Source organism: Myxocyprinus asiaticus, chromosome 15, assembly GCF_019703515.2.
Source record: "Myxocyprinus asiaticus isolate MX2 ecotype Aquarium Trade chromosome 15, UBuf_Myxa_2, whole genome shotgun sequence".
NCBI classification, from domain to species: domain Eukaryota; kingdom Metazoa; phylum Chordata; class Actinopteri; order Cypriniformes; family Catostomidae; genus Myxocyprinus; species Myxocyprinus asiaticus.
The window spans coordinates 21,142,063-21,164,411 of NC_059358.1; the positions used below are offsets into that span (position 1 = coordinate 21,142,063).

Consider the following 22,349-nt stretch of genomic DNA (forward strand, 5'->3'; position numbering starts at 1 on the left):
ATAAAAAATAAACTGAAAATTAAAGTAAAATGGGCTAAACCATGGTTGTCATTTACAAGCTTCTTGGAACTTCCAGTATATATTTCAGTTATTCTAAAGTGTTTACAGAACTACCTTTAGAGACTTCATGTCTGTCTTGAAGAGAAAGAATTGTTTGCTTTGTCTTGGATGTTTAGTGCCTTCCCCTTAGCACTATCTCTCACTGTTCTCTGGTTCCCTATTACAAACAGCACTGAGGTATAAATTTCAGAAGAGGTGTTTTTGTACAAAGTAGATTTAGATAGCAAGATTACAAATCTGTTTGTTCATCTGTGTGGTCTGTAATGTTTGACTTAAACTCAGACAGTATTCAGACATTATTTACACTTCCTATGATGTATGTTCACTGTGTGTTGTATGTTTAAAGGGACTGTTCACCCAAAAGAAAAATTCTGTCTTAATTTACTCACCCTCATGTAGTTTCAGACCTGTATGACTTTGTCTCTTTCTTGGAACACAGAAGGAGTTATCTAGCTGAATGTACAAGCTGCTCTGTCCCTGGTCAAGATTCATGTTCATTGTATGGAAAAGAGCAGCTTGAACATCATGCCTAACATCTTTTTTTCTTCTTCTTTTTCAATGGAAGAAAGAAAGTCATACAGGTTTGAAATGACATGAGGTCAATAAAAAAATGACAGCATTTTCATTTTTGGGTGAACCATCCCTTTAAGTGAAAAAAAAAAAAAAAAAATAGCATCTGGGTATGTATTAAAATGCACTCTAATATTGTGATTACATTGTAATCTTGCCACAGGACACCTGCTATGGAGCTAACAAATGCTCGAAATGGAGATCAGGTGCAGCCGCTCAGATACCAGTGGCCACACCAGAATGACATCCCTCTCACACAGACTGTCAACAAGGTACAGTACACACATCATCAGGGATGAGACCACAACTTCTAACACAGAGAAATCTGTGCTCTACAGAGCTGCACCAGATCGAATGAGCAGATCAATGATATGATTACTGGAGCATGATAATGTGGTGAAGGATTTCTGTGAATCTTCACACAAGTGAATAAATTATTACATTATGAGGTTCACCATCCTTTGAGAAGGAACACTGGCAGAGAAAGCTGCTCCTAAAAGCTGGTGATAATCCACAATGAAATGGGTGAATGGATGCTGTGGTTCTTTGTGGTAAATGATTCATTATTCATCAATAACTAGGACAGAGGCAAATTCTTCATTTTACTGTAGATCACTATTGAAAGTTAAAGCTTTGATTGTAAGGTTACTGAGTGGTGATGCAAAGCGTTTAATGGGTTATAGAGGTCTCAGTCCTGCTCTTTCACCTTAATAAGCACAACGTTGTTCCAGAGTGTCCAACTGACTGTACTCAACCACTAAAACATCAACTAATAAATCAACTGGTATTTGTCATATTTACTCAATGCAGTTAATGGCGAAATGCTTTCCTTGCTGAAAAGACCAGCATACAGTGTGTTGTGTTTTGCATGCTGGTGTCCTAACAAGGCAGCTTGACTAACTTTAGCAGCAAGACTTCCTTATTCCACCAGCATCGCCAGAAAAACCATGCTGACCATGGCAAGTTTTGCCGGTGTACAGCGTTGTTGTGCTGGTCCACCAGTTTTTAATTTTTAATTTTTTTTATTTAATTTTGCTTTTTTCAAATGTAACAGTAATAACAACGAACATCAGACAAAACACAAAGGAAAAAAACAAAACACACATACCCAAACAAAAAGGGAAAAGGGAGATAGAATATAAAACAGTTAGAAAATCAACTCTTTCAAATCAAATCATGTGGCACTATTTTTATATAATTCAAAAAGGGTTTCCAGATTTTATAAAATAATTCACCCCTGCCCCTCATTGAATATGTGATCTTCTCTAAAGGTACACAGCTGCAAATCTCCGACAACCACAATCTAATCGGCACATCAGTGTCTGCTTTCCATTTCAAAGCAATACATGTTTTAGCTATTATCAACAACATTTCAGTAAGCTAAATAGCTTGACTATGTCAGAGGTTAGAGTTGGTAAAATTACCTAATAAACACACCTCTGGGTCCATTGGAAAATCAATTCCATGAATCTGTGATATACTATCACATACTTGCACCCAAAACACCTTCACTCTAGGACACAACCAGGTAGAATGCAAAAATGTTCCTTCTTCTGTACCACATCTGAAGCAGAGGGGTGAAATACTGTTGTTAAATTTATGTAATCTGGATGGAGTGTAGTAAAGCTGGTGTAAAAAATTAAACTGAATTAATCTCTACCTAGAATTCAAGGTTGAGGAGACCACATCTTTACATAATTGACCCCACAGTCCCAACAAGAAGGTTTATTCGTAGAAGTAAAAATATCAATTTGTTCTCTTATAAATTTATGGAATTCAGATTGTTTAAGAAGAATGGGATTTAGTGTCCACCTGTAAGTCCCTCCTGCTTTCTCTGGGATGGACAATGACATTACAAGGGGAGAATGGTTACTCAATAAACAAGGGAAATATTCAACATCCAGCACACAATATAAAAGTTGGGTGGATAACAAAAAATAATCTATGTAAGTGTGTGTATCATGAGGATGTGAATAAAAAGAGTAATCTCTATCTTGTGGATGTTCCTGCCTCCAAACATCAGTTAGATTTAAATCTTTCATAAAAGCCATGGTAGATTTAGTTGCTTTAGAAAGAGGCAATGGTTTAATCGAAGATCTATCAAGTACATTGTCTAGACAAAAGTTAAAGTCTCCACCTACCAAGAGTGAGCCTGATGATTGAGCAATTTGAAGGAAAACATTTTGTATAAACAAGTGATCATCAATATTTGGAGCATATATATTTAACATCGTCCACTGTTCAGAGTACATATGCCCTTGAATTATTACATATCATCCTGAGGGGTCGAGTACCGATTTTGTAACCGTAAATGGGGTATTTTTATTTATCAGTGTAGCGGTTCCCCTTGACTTAGAATTAAACGAGGATGCAAACACTTGGCCCACCCACTCCCTTTTTAATTTTTTATGCTCAGAGTCTGTTAGATGCTTTTCCTGCAGGAAAACTATTTCTGCCCCCAACTTAAGGTACATATAGACACTTTTTCTTTATCATGTATAATCTATGATATCCAAATCACCATATAAAGTGCCCTCATAAAGAATTAACACTAACCAGATCGATCCAATATCACCACAGATTTGAAATGTTAACATGTATCTCTCAGAAAAGCAAATAAACAAAAGAAAACACATATACACACAGAAATCCTAACATAGCTGCTGAACCAGAACTATACAGCAGTAGAGGAGAAAAAAATACTCTGTTGAGAAACGATTAGCTCGCACTTCTTTTCTCAGACAAGAATGAATGTCTAACCACGGGCTCTCTTTACACATAAAACACACTGATATAAGCAATAGTCCTTTATAAAGAATAATGCTCCAAACATATTGAATTCAATTCCAACTCCAATCAAGTGCAGCCGCCTGTCAGAGAAAAACTGTCCATGCCTGTCTTTAGTCCATAAACAGGTAAAATCCCTCACTAAAAAATTGAAGCAAAAAAATACAGGTACCCACCTCAACTCCTCAAAGGAAGTGGGGAAAATAAACCAAAATACCCATCCAAATGAAATCACGGGTGACCAAGGATGATCAGGTGAAGTTCTCAGAGAAATCAGTCAGCAAAAGCCACTGTTAGTCATGTTCTGACAGGAACCTGAATGCTTCGTCCGGCATGTGACAGAACCATGTTCCACCATCCTCTGTAAGAATTTGAATACGAGCGGGATATACGAGATGACATTTGACATTCTTCGCCTTTAATGCCTTGAGCGCTGGAATCATTCCTCTTCTACGGCTCATCACATCCGATGAGAAATCTGGATAAATGCTGACTCTCTTCCCATCAATGGAAATTGGAGCTTTATCTCGGGCGATACGTAGGATACTTTCACGGTCCTGGAATCTCAGAAGTCGAATTAGGATGGGCTGTGGAGCCTTCCTGGGATTCACGTAGCCAGAACGCAGTGGGTGCGCTCGATGACAAGTGGAGCGCCGAAGTTCTCTTCTCCCAAAATGCTCGGCAGCCATGTCTTAAAGAAATGGACCGTGTCCCGACCTTCAACTCCTTCATTCAATCCAATCAAGCAGATGTTATTTCGTCTGTTATAATTTTCTTTATATTCCAGTTTATTTCTGAGAACCTAATTGACTTTTTTGAGGAGATTGAGGCCTGGCATAGATAAGACAGACACAGTGAGGGTATCAATAGAGCCCTGGATGGAGTTGCAAAGGTCTGACATTTGAGAGATCAGCTCCAATGATCTCGCAAAACTCTTTCAGTGCGGCGAGCACCCCTGCGGAACTTCTCCCTCAGAGACGTTCCCCTCAGCGCCATTTTGCAGAGTTTTTCTCTCAGTAGTTTCGGCGATTCTGTGCTCATCTTTCCTAGGTTTTGGTCAATGCTCCTTTATTCCACGTTGCACACCAGTACCAGGCAACAATTTACCACTATTTGGGCAATGTTTCAGTGATTATTTCAACAGATATTAGGCGATTTCTAGAGAGCTCTGGTTATGTCTAACTACGTAGAGTGCATCACGTGACTCCCATCGCTGGTCCACCAGCTTGACATACACTACCAGCATAAACTAACCAGGACCAGCATGGGAATTCATTTTGGTCTAAGCTGGTCTTTTCAGTAGGTTTTGTTCTCTTTATGTAACACAGGTTGCTACTCTGTCACAACCTTTCCTGCATGAATTTGTGTTCCTACAAGAAGTTAACACTTAAGCGGCAACGTAATTCAGACAGTAACTATAATCCACTGAATCTATAGAGCTATTCAGATCTGTCTTTGCTCCTTGGCTTGTGTTGCCATTGTAACGTAATACCACACAAAACTTTATTTTTTCTTGGCTTACATGCCTAAGAAATGCTAGCTAACTTTTCCTGTTGTAACCTGCATGTCCCTACTTCTGCAACACACCTTTTCTTGTTGTCAGGTCCAGCATAGGCCTGCTGCTCCAACTAAACCTCTTCCACCTGATCCTGTCTCTAAACCTGCTCAGGTAAATCTAACTGCTGCTCAAGGTTGTGAAGAATAGAGATATTCATTTTGGTAGATGGAGCTCTGTTACTTGAACTTGTTGCTCTTTCTGGTTCTTTAGTTGGCAGGCCACTGGCCCGCCCCTCCGACCAAGCCCCTTCCTCCTGACCCCATCCCCTCAGAGAGCAAGATGCAAGGCAAGGTAGAGGGAGAACCTTCTGCAAGTTGCCATGCTTGCCTTGTAGATGCCCATAGTTCATAGCAGCTCCTTTTCTTAATATCTATATGTCTGTCTTGACCCAAAATATCTCCCTTTCAAATTCACTCCATGTTCTTAGTCATGGTCCATGTCTCTGCATGTAGAGGTGTCCTTGTGTCCAGTTTCATTTAGGATTAATTTTAAGGTTTATGTTTTGTAAGTCATAGTGTCTGTGTATGAGAACAAGCTGATAGTTCCTCTGGAGCGATTGTAGTCACCTGGTACACTGTGAGTTGAGACTGAGGAAGAATAAGAGGTTATACTGTATGTGATCTGGAATATTTTCATCGATTTCTGTATACAACAGTTAGTTACAGTCCTCAAATCTGATTGTCCAGGATGTGTTCACGGCTTTCCAAATAGTTGTGGGATTTTGATTCATCATACATTTTCATTTAGTTCACTGATTTATTCTGTGACCATTCCTATAAATTACATCTTTACGGCAGTAGGTGATGACAAATGACTCAACTTGACAAAATGATTCATTCATGACTGAAACTGAAAACAAGGCTTTATATCTTATCTATATTTTGCTTCACACTTTTTAAGAATGTTTTGATATTTTTACTGGGCAACAAGGCAAAAATACTGATGAAGAAAAGTATTTTTTTGCAGTGCATAGCGATATTTGTGTATTACCTCAAAAATAATGTATTACCAAGGATTTTACACAAAAATTATTTTTGACAGGAATGTTGTACACTCCTTTAACTTTCTCAGTCTCTATTCATGGTGAAAAAAAAAATGGATTGAATGAATCATAGGAATCAGTTGTTCTGTGCAGTGCATGGCCTGTGATTCAGATTCTGTGATTTGGTCTTGGACAGATGAATCTTGTGATTGGGAGAATAATCAAGGTGGATTAGTGGTAGTTATATTTTGGGAATCATATTTAAGTAAAATTGGTCGGCAAGTTAGTCTCATCTTTTCTTTGTCACATTGCTGCATCTGCGACTGTTCCTCCAGCCCACAGGTGCGCGGCCAGCTGCACCGAGAAAACCCCTCCCCCCTGACCCTGTCCTCTCTGACCGACAGGTATCACACCAGGCATGTAAACGGTAGCCCAACAACACTAATCAGCTCTTTACATCTGAGACTGTACATCTACAAAGAGCTATGCGGTTTGCTGTAGTTATTAACTTATTTATTTAGATTTAATTTATTTGGATGGATGGATGGATGGATGGATGGATGGATCTGTCAGAACTGCGGTATGTTGCTTTTTCAACGCAAGTGCCACTGAGAGTTCTGTAGACAGACAGATGGATGGATGGATGGATGGATGGATGGATGGATCTGTCAGAACGTGGTATGTTGCTTTTTCAACGCAAGTACCACTGAGAGTACTGTGAATGGATGGATGGATGGATCGTCAGAACTGTGGTATGTTGCTTTTTCAACGCAAGTACCACTGAGAGTACTATGTATGTATGGATGGATGGATGGATGGATGGATGGATGATCCAAGAAAAACATGGCATACTGTAAGTATACATTATAAACAAGGTACATAATTTACAACACATATTTTATAATTAATGAGATAAACATTATATACAAGAATAAACATAGGACAAATTACACTATATGCACAGTTATCACAAGAAGTATCTTTTGCGCTACTGTGAAAGCCAGAGGCAGTTGTAACTCGCATAAAAAAACTGAAAAAAGTTCCACAGATGTATTTTAAGTACATATCTATTATTTGTTTTTTAATCATTGTTATTAAATTTATAGTCTATAAACAAGTTTTTCTTTTGATAGAAATGAAACCATCAGAAATTCCATACTGACTCTCATGAATCACTTACTCCTGTTTTAGAAACCTGTTCCTCCTAAACCTCCAGTTCCCAAGAAACCATTGCCTGTGGATCCTTCATCCCAGCCTCCTCCTCCACTCCCACAGCTGGGGCATGCGGGATCTGCTGCATCATCTTCATCCTCTTACTCACACAGCCCTACGTCAGCTAACGCTCCTGCCAGGTGGGAAAACTGATGCTTATGCCTGGGGCTGTGTTTATGAAAATGAATGATTTGCAGTGATTTGAATGAATATTGTATATGATAGAAAAATGTTGTATAGTTTGATCTGATGATAATCTTTTTTTATCTGTACAGAACTTCTCCCCATCCATCTCTTCAGAGACACAAGCACCCTGGGAAACCCCATTCTCCACACCTAGTATAGCCAGTAAGGAAACACTGGTCGGGTGTTGCTCTGCTGTGGGAGACTGCGTGACGTAGACTTGCACATTTCTATTTGCACTGAACCCGAGAGTGGACTTGATTCTGCAAGGTGAAACCTTGACACTTGCGGGAATTCCTCTCTTGCTTTGCATCTGAATCAGAACTTAAACTTCTAACTCACTTTGAGGCTCAGTGGGCCATAAGACAAATTGCAGACTCCAATATTAGTGAAAAAATATTTTTATTCTCAAGAACTTTTTAAGAGTGGACATAAAGTGGACATACATATTTTATTTGTCTATGTGATTCAGAAGTCCAGTTCAGTGCATGGAAATAGCCAGGATATGACCAGATGATGCCTTGAAGGAAGGAATCTTGATGTCTTCCTCTGAGATGCTTAATGCATCCTCAATTGCCTGCCTATTGATGAACTGATCTTTCTTAGAGAATCTCTGTGGTGCCTAATTAATCAGCCAGACACCATGCCATCAATGATTATGTAGAACGCTCTAAATAAATTCTGAAATTCTACTGAATTTCAGAATTTTCTTAAAGGTGCACTCAATAATTTTTTGTTTATGTTCACTGGCCTATATGGCAATTGTCTTATACTGACACCTAGCGGAGTGGATGCAGCATCACACAGAAGTTGCCAATGCCATTTTAGAAATTCCCTATTTGCAGTGAGCCATAATTAATTTATTCCATTAGCTAAAATACCCAGATTAAGCGAGTAGTATTCGGCTGGTCATGGGCTTTCAACATGTCAGCCCCCATGATCTGCTCCCTTTAAAATCAGCTTTTATTAGGCCACTGAGATGACTGGAGATGTCATCTCATTTGAGTGCTTTTAAAAATATTTGTAAAAAGTACTATTTAATTATGTGTACAGCTTTTAGTTTACTAAGTGCACTTTTAATTTCTCCAGCTGTAAATTCCCATTAGTTTAAAGACAGCTCATGTCCAGTAAATTCCATTTGGCAACAGCTGTCTCATTACAGACATTTACATTGCACACAAATCTACACACACACATAGCCTCCATGAAGTCGGTGTCTTATAACAGTATCAAGACAAATCAGATTGCAAATTGTGAATATAAATTATGCTGCAGGGAAATGCTGGCTGATTGGAAGATGTACACTTCTTCACTCAAAACACCGAGGTAGGTATTTGAAGATATTTAAGTGTATTTTGAAATATGCCATATTTTTAATGCAATAAACATGGGATCTATTTTTACAGTTGAATGAATGGAGATTTCATTGTCTTATTAGCGACATGTCAATTTGATGCAGATGGTGAAGGGTTGTTAACCTCATAAAACTAAGGATGAGTAAACATCTTATCTATCTAGCTTTATCATCTCTCTCTGAGAGATTTGTGGTATCATTATTGTAATGTCATAAATAAAGGTCAAGTGTATAATTTTTTCAAAGTTGAAATACTTTTGTAAGTAAACCACTCACTGTAAGTTTTGCTATTCTGTTTGATTACGCATGTGGCGCAGAAATTATACACTTCACCTTTAAGAAGAGGTTATGACCAATGCACCACATTTAGTCACAAGAGTATGGTTAACCACAAGTTAGTGCAATATCACTGTATTGAGAGTAGGGAGTCTAGGGACTGAACTCCAAGAGACAATGTCACTACTCTCTTTAGAGGCAGAGACTGGTCACAAGTGTTTTATTTAAATGTGTAATCTGCAGGGTCTGATCACAGATCTGACAAATATTCTTTGCTTGGAGAGCAGAGACTGATTTCATCTGAGAAATTAATTTGAAAAACCTCTTAACTCTCAGCCTGGAATTTGTTTTTACTCAGGATTGATTCAGGTATCATATAATGTATATATGTTCACACTGAATTAGTGTTTTTCTAGAGTTTTATGTTCTCATCAAGATGTTGAGATAGCAGACTGAGGTTAACCACCATGACATTACTGTTAGATTCAGTCTTAGGGGAACAAAATTAAATCTCATGACTGTTTACGAAATAAGGAAGAACTGATTATGTAGATTTCTAAAATATGAGAGTCAAAGTGCTGTGCAAAGTGTGTTATATGCTTGCCATTTATAGAAATGTACAGTTTCAATTGTGAAGGTTTTTAAGAACCCAGTTGCAGAGACTTCTTTATTGAAAATAATCCAGAGCAAGAGGAACCATAAAAGAATCCAGAATAAGACTCAAACACAACACAGTTAACAATGTAAGTCAGACACCCCCCAGACAAGGCAATAACAGGGAAATCATATTAAAAATCCAAGTCCCCTACTGGCCGCTAGAGGGAGTTATGTGACAAGAGTCCCCCCTTTAATTGGCGGCACCTGACGCCCAACATAAAAACAAAACAAGAATAGGTCCGGCGGTTTGGGTGGCGGCGGGGTCCAGAGGTGGTGCTAGGAAGGTAGCAGGGGACGCGGAGGTCTCACTGGTCAAGGTCGCAGGGCAGCAGAGGACTCGGGCAGTGAGGTCAGGATCACTGATGAAGGGGGCTTTCCTCCTCTTAGAGCCTGCCCACTCTGGTAAGAGAGAATAGGGTGCCTTCTGGGAAGCTGCTCCACCTCCCTGCTGGTCTGCCTGCAAGATGCTGGTAATAAACACCCTCAGTGGCAGGGAATCGCAATCCAGTGGCATCGACTCCCACAAAAGAATTTTAAATCTCAACCAGAATAATTGTTTTAAGTGCCCTCTCCAGCACAATAGTCTTAGATACCAACCTACAAAATTCCAAGCTGTATTTTACTGTGAACCTGGATCCCTGGCAAATTTGGCCAATTTGTTCTGCAGGGTTCATGGTAGGGTCTTGTATTCTGTTCGGCGAGTGAAGGATTTTAATAACCTAGTTGCAGAGAAAAGAATCCAGAGACAGACGAACCACAAAAGAAACAAGACTAAGACTCACCAAACTCAACTCAGTGCAATTAACAATGCAAGACAAAAGACAGGGAGAACACAAGGGCTATATATATATATATATATATATATATATATATATATATATATATATATATACACACACACACAGAACTAAACGACACAAACTAAAAACACCTGTAAACAATTAGGAAGAGAAAATAAACAAAGACATGGCAATAAAAGGGAAATCATATGTCAAAATAGAGGTCCAGCCCTCTAGCGACCCCTTCTGGCTGCTAGGGGAAGTTATAAGTGACATATTTAAGTATTGTGATTTATAGTGTTGATGTCACAGACATTCTAGTAACACTAAGACGTAAAACAACACCATAAAGAGATGTGACAGCAATAGCACATCCTTTTATGGTGGTGGATTGGACCTTATAAAGTTAATGATTACAATATGAAATGAGAACAGTGTGAAAACTGATGCTCCTCAGTGTGTTTGGGGTCCTTTTAAATTTAATTTTGGTATTTAAAAAAATTAAAAATTGTATCCTTATCAATATGGAGGGTAGTGTAAAAAAGAAAATATGAAAGAAGCAGGTATTGGTAATTGGAATTACAGAGACATCAAATAAAACTGAGGGAGAGTAGCTCTATGTAAAATTAAATGAAAATTAATGAAAGAGTTAATGGATGCCATGCGAGGCTCGGACGTGTGAACGGCAAGCTCTGTGCACTTTGCTAGTTTCAAAGCTTTTTATGTCATAAACTGGTGAGATTCGATACACCCTGATCCTTAACTGTTCTAGGAAGACAATATGTCAAATAATTAAAAATCCTCGGCCTCTGGAGACATTAAAAGACACTTATGTGCTCAAGCTGACTTGAATTTCAAGAAATGTTAAAGGCTGAAATAAATGTTTATATGGAGACCAACTGGTCCTCAGTATCCTCTGTGGGCGTGGCGTGGGAGGCATTTAAGGCGGTACTTCGGGGTCAGATCATACAGTATGCCTCATTCACCAAAAAATCCAAAGCTCGAGAACTCGTGGAGTTGGAAGGTTATATTAAAAGTGCAAAGACAGTCTTTTTCTACCATTCCCTCAGTGAAATCTGCTGGTGGTGAAATATTTACCTCGGCCATTGATATTAATAATGCTTTTAAAGAATTCTATCTTGATCTCTATAGTTCCACATCTTCGTCTACTGATGAAGATATTAGAAACTTTGTGGAACCATTAGATCTCCCTAAACTGACGACTGAGCAAAAAAATTATCTTGATTCTGAGATAACCTTGGAGGAGCTTAGCGAGGTAAATAAGGCCTTACCTACAGGCAAGGCTCCGGGGCCAGATGACTTTGCCACTGAATTTTTTAGATCTTATGCTACAGAACTGGCTCCACCTTTGTTAGAAGTTTATATGGAATCATTAAAGAATGGAAACTTCAGCCAACCATGACACAAGCCCGGATCAGTCTGATTCTTAAAAAGGTCAAAGTGTAAGAGTTACCGTCCAATTTCCCTGATCCAGTTAGACGTAAAAATATTGTCAAAAATTTTGGCAAACCGATTAAGTAAAGTTATGACATCTCTTATACATATAGATCAGGTGGGGTTTATTCAGGGCCGCAGCTCTTCTGATAACATTAGGCGTTTCATCAATATCATGTGGTCAGTGGCGTATGATCAGACTCCGGTCGCTGCCATCTCACTTGACTCCGGAAAGGTGTTTGATTTGGTAGAATGGGATTATATTTTTAAGATTTTGGAAATATACAGGTTCGGGAATGCTTTTATTGGATGGATTAAGTTACTTCATAGACACCCGGTAGTGACGGTGCAAACAAATGGATTAATTTCAGATTATTTTACTCTGGATTGGGGCACCCGGCAGGGTTGCCCTCTTTCCTTATTATTGTTTTGTCTTGCCCTGGAACCATTAGCAGCTGCAATAAGAAAGGATGATGATTTTCCAGGAGTGGTGGCGGGAGGTATGGCGCATAAGCTTTTGCTTTACACAGATGATATTTTATTATTCGTCTCTGACCCTACTATATCTATGCCTTGCCTCCACAGAATTATTAATTCCTATTAGTTCTCGGGATACAAAGTTAATTGGTCTAAATCTGAAGCTTTGGCTCTGACAGCGTACTGCCCGGTAACAGCTTTTCAGCCAGGCGCCTTTCAGTGGCCCAAACAGGGCATTAAGTATTTGGGTATTTTATTCCCAGCAAATTTGTCTGATTTAGTTAGAGTTAATATTGACCCTTTAATAAAAATGTTTTCGAGCAATGTGGGCAGGTGGGCTTTATTGCATTTATCTATGATTGGGAAGGTTAATGTTATTAAAATGAATTGTATTCCAAAATTCCACTACCTGCTACAGTCTATCCCAATAGATGTCCCTCTCTCTTATTTCAAGCAATTTGATAGCATAGCGAAGTCCTTCATTTGGAATGGTAAACATCCCAGATTACATTTCAGTAAGCTGCAGAGGCCGATTGACAAAGGTGGGCTAGGCCTACCCAAGATTTTGTTTTATTATTATGCATTCGGTCTCAGACATTTGGCTCATTGGTCGCTCCCACCTGAGAGAGCCCCTCCCTGGTTTTGTATTGAACAGGATTGCAAAGCCTTTCTATCAAACTAACCGGAGAAGTTAAACCCCGTTATCATGCATTTGCACTCGGTATGGACAAAAGTGTCCAGAGTGTTTAATTCGGACATTTATTTAAATGTTGCCTTGAGCATATGGCTGAACCCAAAATGATGTATTAATAAGTCTCCTTTCTGCTGGTCAGAGTGGATTGTGAGGGGGGTTACTACACTCGGTGACATATATGAGTGGAGTGTTGATATCCTTTGAAAATTTGGTTCAACATTTTGGGATTCCCAGATCTCAGTTTTTTAGGTATTTACAGCTGCACCACCTGCTCTGTACTATTTTTGGGAGTAGCATACACCCCCCTAAAGTGGCAGACACTCTGGGAGTGGTGATTACTGCTTTTGGAAAAGGTCATGAGACATCAGTGTATTACTCACTGCTAATCCAGAGTCTGGGGGACGGAGCTTTAACTTCTATCAAAAGATTATGGGAGAAAGATTTAAACTTGGTATTGGAGGAGGGAGTGTGTGCTAGGATTCTAAAAAACGTCAAGTCTGCATCTAGAGATGCAAGGGTGCACTTTATGCAATTCAAGATTTTACATTGATTCTATTGGACCACCTCTAGATCGTATAAGCTTGGTCTTAAAAACACACCCACCTGCTGGCGATGCCAGTCAGAAGATGGAGATGTGGTGTGTTTTGGTGGTGTGTTAAGATCCAAGAATTTTGGTTGAAGGTTCAGAGTTTTATGTGTGATATATTGGGCACTCAAAATTCATTTTTGTTCCAGATTCTGTATTTTAAGCGATGGGGTGGTCATCAATATAGAGAAAAAACATATAGGGTCATGATTGCCCGACAAATGGTTTTAAGGGGATGGAATTTGGCTGAAGCACCCCCGTTTCAGGAGTGGTGTTCGTAGATGGGGAGGGTGGCGGCTTTTGAAGAAGGGTCATCTAGAAGACTGTGGAATTTGGACTCATTTGTGGGGAAATGGGGCAAATATCTGGCGTTTTTGGAGGGCTCTCAGGGAGGGGCAGTGGAGAGAGAGGTGTAGTTATTAATGTGTGTGTTTATTATTATTATTTTTTGTGTGTGTCTATAATCATGTGTGACCACTGGGACGTTGTTGAGGGTCAGGTGGGGTTGGGGATTGGGAGGGGGAGGGGTAATAGTGGGGGTTATATATTTATTCTATTTATATGTGTTTTGCTTTTCTTTGTTTAATATATGAATCAATAAAAAAAAAGTAATCACAAAAAATTATAGAGTTACTGATCCCTTATTATGAACTCATCTTGTGGTAATACAGCTTCTGTTATGCATCTTGACAAGCTGTCTGAAAAAAACTGAAAGTATCAAGCCTGTCACCTTTACCAGACATGTATTCTGGAGTTTCATTGCATGTTATGTAACTGATACAGTTAGGAGTGGGAGTTGTAATGGACAGTATATTCAAAGTACCTACAACTCAACTGGGGCAAGATGACTCCCCTACCTGGGGCAAAGAAGCCTTGTCACTTCAAAATAAAACAATATTTTTAACTCCAAAAATCGAAATACTTTACTGTGTCCACAGATTTCCCCAATAACAAATAGACATAAAAAAAACGTTTAATATCCAACATATTAGAATGTCACAGATCACTATTTTCCAATGACAAAAAAATGTGATAATTTAACCTCAAAACTGTTTGGATGGAATAAATCTCACAAATGTTGATATTCAGATGAAATATCAAGATCAAGAGGAGCACAGACATTCAATAAAGTTGTTGAGATGAGATTTAGCAACATCTATGGTCAAGAGATAAAGTTAATGTGGGGTGGGGGGGTGGACGTCTTCCCCTATATTTCTCACAGACAGAATAGAAATTCTCACTGACAAACTCACAGTCTCTTAACCAGTATGAGGTATTACATTGTGAGCTAACCAGCAGTTCCTTGTCTCGGACCAAGAGAGGGATATGAAATTGCTTCTCAGAATTTTTCAGTCAGGTTTCTATAACCACACAAAACAGGTTGTAGTTTGTATGTTTCCCTCAAAAGTGAGTGACCCATCTCAGCAATAATCTTAAAAAAATACATCAACATTACCTTATCCCCTGTATTGTAGTCTAGGGCATAGGCTGTATGCCCACATATCTTTCTTAGGATTTTACGTATGCCCACCTGAAATAAGTGATGATACGTATGGCCTCAGAACAACCTCAGACACCTCTAAACCACCTCTTCAGATACTACTACACCACTGCTGATCCCCTATTTTCATGAGACTCAATAGGTATACTGAAATAATCTCAAGCCTTCATTTTAGTATTCTTTTAATCATTGAAGTGGCCAAAAGCACATTAGTGAGGCCATGAGAAATGAACGTTGTAAATGATGTAACCGCGTTTATACTCGGGTCTCTTTGTACCGCCGCGCGTCTGCGCTCTGACTCAAAATCCTCTGCGCTCTCGAGCCACAGCAGAGCAGCAGTCCGCGACTGGTGGGACAGCAACACTTCACTCACACCAGCGGTAAGCATATTTGTTTCGTACTTGAATATTTAAGTTTAACGTTTAAAAATGGCCTAAATAGCTTCCCATACCCTCTCAAAAATGTACCGGCTAAAGTTACAGTTATATTAAACCTTTAAAATTATAGTAAACCTCTTAAATGTGGTAATTTGGTATAAGCCACCACTGTCGTCAAAAAAGAAATGTAAACAAACCAGAAAGATTTTAAAAAATAATAACAATAATAATAATAATAATAATAATAATAATAATCTTCTATGGAGAGCTTACAATATTTGAACGAAAGTAATTAAATTATTATGGCGTAAACTGTTTTGAGAGGTAAGAGTTTTTAATCGTTATGTGAGAGCGACAGAGTGGATTCGTGTCCGAGTTATACATTTGTAAATAATCGGCCACTTCTAAAGTGGTGGACAGGGGTGAGATTCATTGTCTTAAAATATATATATATATATTTGTGTTATATTGTTGATATGAAGAAGAATAATCTGCTAGCCTATGTGTAACATAGCAAGTTAGATTTTTATTAGCCTAAATCTGATGAAAATGCTGAAGAAATTTCTTTTGTCCAAAATTATAATGTTATAAAGCTTTCTTATAGAACACAGCACGATACCACCTTTCTCCATCACGACTTCATCATTTAACTCCAGATGAAAACTGACCCGGACTATCAACGTCAGAGATAAGCAAACATGGGCAAGAAATTCAAACTGTCCAAAGGCAAAAAGGAGGAGAATGGTGATTTAAGGTATAGTATTTAATTGTCAAAACAGTTTCCGTTAATGTTTTATTAAATCTTCGAAAACTAGAGGATACATACTGTATGTTCTTACAAATAAATTAGTTTGAGTATGATAATGGTTTATGTCCTTGAATAGCCTATTACAATATATTATTCATGAGAAAGAAGTAGATTTACTGGACATGGTCAATTAGGTTAACTGTGGTGTGTCACAGGCAGAATGGACTGGAAAACCTTTCTACCTTAATATAATTATTTTAACCTAAATGTGATATTTCCCCACAGCACTGAGAAAAATGAAAAGAAAGAGGAGAAAATAGAAATGGTGGGACCATTAGAAATCGTAAGTGGAAAATAGGCATATATGTAATTTTATTTTTGTATGTCATTTATAATTTCCTTATAATAAGTGTCTATACACTGAAAATTCTGAATCCAAAGTTTATCTGTATCACTGTCTTTACTCTTAAAGGAATAGCTCACCCGAAAATGAAAATTCTCTCATCATTTACCCTCATGCCATCCCACATGTGCATGACTTTCTGTCTTCTGCAGAACACAAATTAAGATTTTTAGAAGAATATCTCTGCATCGGTAGGTCCATACAATGCAAGTGAATGGTGACCAAAACATTGAAGCTCCAAAAAGCACATAAAGGCCACATAAATTAATCCTTAAGACACCAGTGGTTTAATCCATGTCTTCTGAAGTGATCTAATCAATTTTAGGGGGGGAACAGACAAAAATATAACTCCTTTTTTACTGTTTATCTAGCCAAATCTCTAGGCACGATCATGATTTCAAGCTCTTTTACACTTCCTAGTGCTTGACACATGCACAGGACACTAGATGGTGAAGTGTAATCAAGCTTGAAAGCATGATCGCCAAGGAGACTTCTGATGTCAAGATTTATATTGAAAAACAAGTTGTATTTTGGTCTGTTCTCATCCAAAACCTATTAGATCGCTTCAGATGAGTGATCCAGTGGAGTCTTATGGCTTACCTTTATGTGGCCTTTATGTGCATTTTGGAGCTTCAAAGTTTTGGTCACCTTTCACTTGCATTGTTAGGAGTTGAGATATTCTTCTAAAATTCTTTATTTTTGTTCTGCAAAAAAAAAAAAAAAAAAAAAGTCAGAAATACACATCTGGGATGTCATGAGGGTGAGTAAATGATGAGAGAATTTTCATTTTTGGTGGAACTATTCCTTTATTGTTTGGGGTAAATTAAGCCCACACCATGTATCTGTTCATTGTTGTGTTGTGTTCGTATGCTTATTCTGAAAGAAATGTGTCCTACTGTCAGTTTCGCTTTGCAGATGGTGTCGACATTTTCCTGATGCTGGTTGGCGCAGTTATGTCCATGGCCAATGGGGCAGTACTTCCTTTAATGGTTATTGTATTTGGAGAGATGACAAACAGCTTTGTGGACAGTACAATATTAGACAGTTTAAAAGACAACATCACCCTCCCACCCAGTGAGTGTACAATTTGAATGCTACATTACTGGTTGTGTAATGCACTATATTGCTTTACAAGGATATATGTGTTGTTTTCAATAATGTACTGTCCTGTCATTCCTAGACTTCACCTTTCCAGAGTTCACTAATGAGACTTTGGGGGAGCAGATGACAAGGTAAGGCCAGTTTGCCCAGTATACATTGCCATTTTCCTTCACATTTCGTGCTTTAAAAAAAGATAAGAAATAAATATACATTTTGGAATGGATTGTCTTTCTTTGTGTATGATAGTCTTGTTTCTCACTCTCAGGCATGCTATATACTACAGCATCATGGGGTTTGTAGTCTTGGGGGCAGCATACATGCAGGTGGCCTTTTGGACTCTTGCAGCAGGACGTCAAGTGAAGAGACTTAGAAAGACGTTTTTCCATTCCATCATGAAACAGGAGATCGGCTGGTTTGATGTCAATGAGACAGGACAGCTCAACACACGTCTCACAGAGTATGAAATTCTTTAAGAGGCATTAATTTTGTAAGGAAAATCACACGACATGGACAGTGTCTACAAGGTTTTGCCAAGGTTTTGCTTTAGTGTCAAACCAATCTCTGCTATTAAAGGACTAGTTCACCCAAAAATTAAAATTCAGTCATCATTTTCTGGCTCATATCATTCCAAATCTTGTTTGACTTTCTTTCTTCTGTGGAACACAAAAGGAGATGTTAGGCAGAATTTTAAATTCAGTCACAATTCACTTTCATTGTTTGGAAAATTATACAATAAAAATTAATGGTCACTTGAGGGTGAGAATTTTCATTTTTGGGTGAAGTATCCCTTTAATTACTTGAAATAAGTACATATTACACAGACACAGCGACATATACCTACATCACACTCCTCTTTTTCCTCTCCAGTGATATCTACAAAATAAATGAAGGCATTGGGGATAAACTTGGCATGCTTCTTCAGAACTTGACCACCTTTTTCACCGGCATCATCATTGGCTTTGTCAAAGGCTGGAAACTCACACTCGTCATCCTCGCTGTTAGCCCGTTACTTGGAATCTCAGCTGCTATCATTGCAAAGGTGGGATTAAAAGGAATTTATAGAGAAAGACAAAGAGATGGAGATGTTTCAGCATGAGCAATTCTTTAATGTTTTATGTGTATAAAACAACGTATTTTGTTTTATTTTGTATTTTGTTACATTGAGCCCATGTTGTTCCCTGTCTCATTAGGTGATGACATCATTCACCTCAATGGAGCAGACAGCCTATGCCAAGGCTGGAGCAGTGGCAGAGGAGGTGCTGTCAGCCATCAGAACTGTCTTTGCCTTTGGGGGACAGAAGAAAGAGATAGAGAGGTATTTTTGTGTTTAGAAAATCATCTGTGTAGGATGTTTCTCAGTGCTAGAATTCTGATGACATACTTACTTTTTTGTTTAGTTGTACGTGCACAGGAAGTAGTGTGGGTAAACACCAGAGCTGACTTAAGTCATCTGACCTTTCTGTGACATAACTTTCTGTAGTACTCTCTTTATGAACTCATTTATCCTTAGTCAACCTGATGCTTACTTACCAAACCAGTATCTTAGAACCAGAACAGCTGGAAAACTGCAAGGGAGACAAGTCAGTTGTAGCACTTTATGATATGGTCTTGGAAGTTTCAGTTGATTATTATTGTTCCTAAAGTGGATAGAAACAATGTGGGGAAAGAGGGAAGGGGATTTTCTAGGTGTAAACATGTTAGTTTTTGCTTCAGGACAGTGCCTTCTTATGAACATTCTGCCTTTTGAGTTTAGAATTTACTAAACCATTCTTTAACTGTATTGTCCAAAGGTATCACAAGAACTTAGAAGATGCCAAGAATGTTGGCATTAGGAAGGCCATCACTGTGAACATTGCTATGGGCTTTACATTCTTCATGATCTATATGTCCTATGCACTGGCCTTTTGGTATGGCAGCACTCTTATCCTGGCTAGAGAGTATGATGTTGGCATACTCTTAACGGTGAGTGAATCACAACGAAGGGTTGTGTTAAACAATTACTCATTGCGAGTCAAATGGTGCAGCACTGAGTCAGAAACATTTTAGTTTATGTAATTCGTAATTAATCAAGCTCCAATTAAAGCTCATAATCAAACGGTCAAGAAAACTGTTGTGTCAAAAGATTGTAGCATGAAAATACAAAGTGATTATGTATTAATAATATTGATTCATATTGATTCATATTAAAGTATCATAAATACTTAAAACAAACTTCATGGCAAACCATTTTAACTAGCAGATTGTTAAGTCAGCATAACGTTGCCCCAGAAGCAACATTCTCTGTTCCTTTTATACTGTACAGGTTTTCTTCTCCGTCCTAATTGGAGCTTTCGGCATTGGCCAAACATCTCCCAACATCCAGTCCTTCTCTAGTGCAAGAGGGGCCGCCCACAAAGTTTTCCACATCATTGATCATGTGAGTAAACTCAGAGTAGTGACTAATTGTTAATGCCTTTATCATTGTATCGTTATAATTATGGTAAAATATCTGTCAGCCCATTCTTCCCAGTGCAGAAGTGGTTCCATGATGTAATTGTTACAAGGGATATTAGATGAGAAATTAGTATTTTATTCCTTGCATTAGTGTACAAAAAAAATATAAAAAAAAGTGTAAAAAAATTGCGTTGGGAAAAAGCTTGGGAAATGTTCCTGACTTTCTTGGAGAGCTCCAGATTTGTAATGATAATTTTTTGATTGACAACAGTTAACATTAGAGATTTTATCGTTTTAAGTCCCCTTCATAAAAAAATAAATAAATGTACCTCAAAGAATGAGCAATAGAATGGTAGAACTGTTTGATTTTTTTTATCTTCCGTACTTCATTTTGTCCAAGAGGGATGAACCTGGAGAATTCAAACCGATAACACAAAGAACTAAACATTTCTTAATTTAGACTCACATGGTCTAGTTCAAACAAACACACAAACTTTGAGGCTTTCGTATAAAAAACAGACACAAAGTAAAGCACAAATAATCCAAGTTGCACAACTTCCCCTCATTGTTTAGGCAACATGAAATATGGTCAGGTCTCAAGACAAGAGGTGCTTCCCTGCTGAGATCCAATGAATAGAAGACCACAGGTCTATCCGCCATCCGGATAGAGGTGAGCCACTACGCCACCACGAGGACTTGGGCATTCCAAATTGGGGAGAAAAAGGGGAGGAAAAAAAAAGAATACGATTTTTGCCCTAATATCAAAGGTCTTACTAGAAAAAAAGAAATTATGATCCAACGAGAATTTTTTTTTTTTTTTATTGTTTTATTTTCTCCCCTTTTTCTCTCCAATTTGGAATGCCCAATTCCCAATGCGCTCATGGTGGCATAGTGACTCGCCTCAATCCAGGTGGCGGAGGATGAATCTCAGTTGCCTCCCCGTCTGAGACCATCAATTTGCGCATCTTATCACGTGGCTTGTTGAGCACGTTACCACAGAGACATAGTGGATTTTCCATCTGAAAGGACTAAATTATTAAATGAAACAAATGACAATAAAATGCAAAGTAATCTCTTCAGTAATCAAAATACTTTTTGAATGTAACTGTATTCTAATTACCAATTATTTAAATTGTAACTGTAGTGGAATACAGTTACTTATATTTTGTATTTTAAATACGTAATCCCATTACATGTGTTCCGTTACTCCCCAACCCTGCTGGCCCTTTACTGCAATTAATATTGGAAAATGGAAAAATGTCTCATGGTACTTTTTTTCCCACAAAGGAACCCAGCATTAACAGTTTCTCGGAAGAAGGCTACAAACTTGATGCTGTAAAAGGAAACATAGAATTCAAAAACATTCACTTCAACTACCCCTCTCGGCAGGACGTGAAAGTAAGCTCATCAAATAACCATGATTTATTACTAAGCAATTTGGCTTGTGACAAACAAAAAAAAAAATAAATAAAAATAAATACTCCAGCAACTGCTCTGTTTGTGGGTGTGCAGGTCCTGAATGGCATGAATCTTAAAGTCATGAGTGGGCAGACTATTGCTCTGGTGGGCAGCAGTGGGTGTGGAAAAAGCACAACAGTCCAGCTGCTACAGCGCTTCTATGACCCACAGGAAGGAACAGTAAGTACAAAGAGAAGCAGAGAGGTCCAACCTTTGTACTCTTTTCTGCCTCCTGCCCTTCATCCCACCTTTCCTCTTCCTTTCCCCCTCACTTTTCAGGTGACTATAGATGGTCATGATATTCGTTCTCTGAACGTGCGAGGTCTGAGAGAACTGATTGGTGTAGTCAGTCAGGAGCCAGTGCTGTTCGCCACCACCATTGCCGAGAACATCCGCTATGGCCGTCAAGACGTCACCCAAGATGAGATTGAACAAGCTGCACGTGAAGCCAATGCATACGACTTCATCATGAAACTCCCAGATGTAAGTGAAAATCAATGGAAAAACAGTAGATGCACCTAAATAAGACCATTAAAAGGATAGTGAAATACCAAGGACATGTTAGGCAGAATGTTAGCCTAAGTGACCATTCACTTTAATTGCATATTTTTTCCATGCAATGAAAGTGAATGATGATGGAGTCTATCGTTCTGCCTAACGTATCCTTTCGTGTTACACAGAAGAAAGAAAGTCAAACT

The 22,349-nt window shown here is 38.4% G+C and overlaps 2 protein-coding genes across 3 annotated transcripts in view; both read left to right on the forward strand.

Moving 5' to 3' along the window:
- Positions 1 to 8,762, forward strand: part of LOC127453270 (disintegrin and metalloproteinase domain-containing protein 15-like) — a 42,719-nt gene extending 33,957 nt beyond the window's left edge. The window contains exons 20-25 of one of the 2 annotated variants that reach the window (XM_051719507.1): positions 794 to 902; positions 5,021 to 5,086; positions 5,186 to 5,266; positions 6,293 to 6,373; positions 7,149 to 7,309; positions 7,445 to 8,762. In XM_051719507.1, the coding sequence (XP_051575467.1) occupies positions 794 to 902; positions 5,021 to 5,086; positions 5,186 to 5,266; positions 6,293 to 6,373; positions 7,149 to 7,309; positions 7,445 to 7,514 (568 nt within the window). In that variant the 3' untranslated portion in view covers positions 7,515 to 8,762. The remainder of the gene's footprint in view (positions 1 to 793; positions 903 to 5,020; positions 5,087 to 5,185; positions 5,267 to 6,292; positions 6,374 to 7,148; positions 7,310 to 7,444) is intronic. The other variant, XM_051719508.1, reaches the window with a different exon arrangement.
- A 6,678-nt stretch (positions 8,763 to 15,440) lies between these two features.
- Positions 15,441 to 22,349, forward strand: part of LOC127452992 (ATP-dependent translocase ABCB1-like) — an 18,976-nt gene continuing 12,067 nt past the window's right edge. The window contains exons 1-13 of the mRNA XM_051718942.1: positions 15,441 to 15,511; positions 16,113 to 16,262; positions 16,542 to 16,599; positions 17,562 to 17,733; positions 17,840 to 17,891; positions 18,026 to 18,217; positions 18,628 to 18,799; positions 18,951 to 19,075; positions 19,551 to 19,722; positions 20,063 to 20,176; positions 21,481 to 21,591; positions 21,706 to 21,831; positions 21,931 to 22,134. Of these exons, the coding sequence (XP_051574902.1) occupies positions 16,207 to 16,262; positions 16,542 to 16,599; positions 17,562 to 17,733; positions 17,840 to 17,891; positions 18,026 to 18,217; positions 18,628 to 18,799; positions 18,951 to 19,075; positions 19,551 to 19,722; positions 20,063 to 20,176; positions 21,481 to 21,591; positions 21,706 to 21,831; positions 21,931 to 22,134 (1,554 nt within the window). The 5' untranslated portion in view covers positions 15,441 to 15,511; positions 16,113 to 16,206. The remainder of the gene's footprint in view (positions 15,512 to 16,112; positions 16,263 to 16,541; positions 16,600 to 17,561; positions 17,734 to 17,839; positions 17,892 to 18,025; positions 18,218 to 18,627; positions 18,800 to 18,950; positions 19,076 to 19,550; positions 19,723 to 20,062; positions 20,177 to 21,480; positions 21,592 to 21,705; positions 21,832 to 21,930; positions 22,135 to 22,349) is intronic.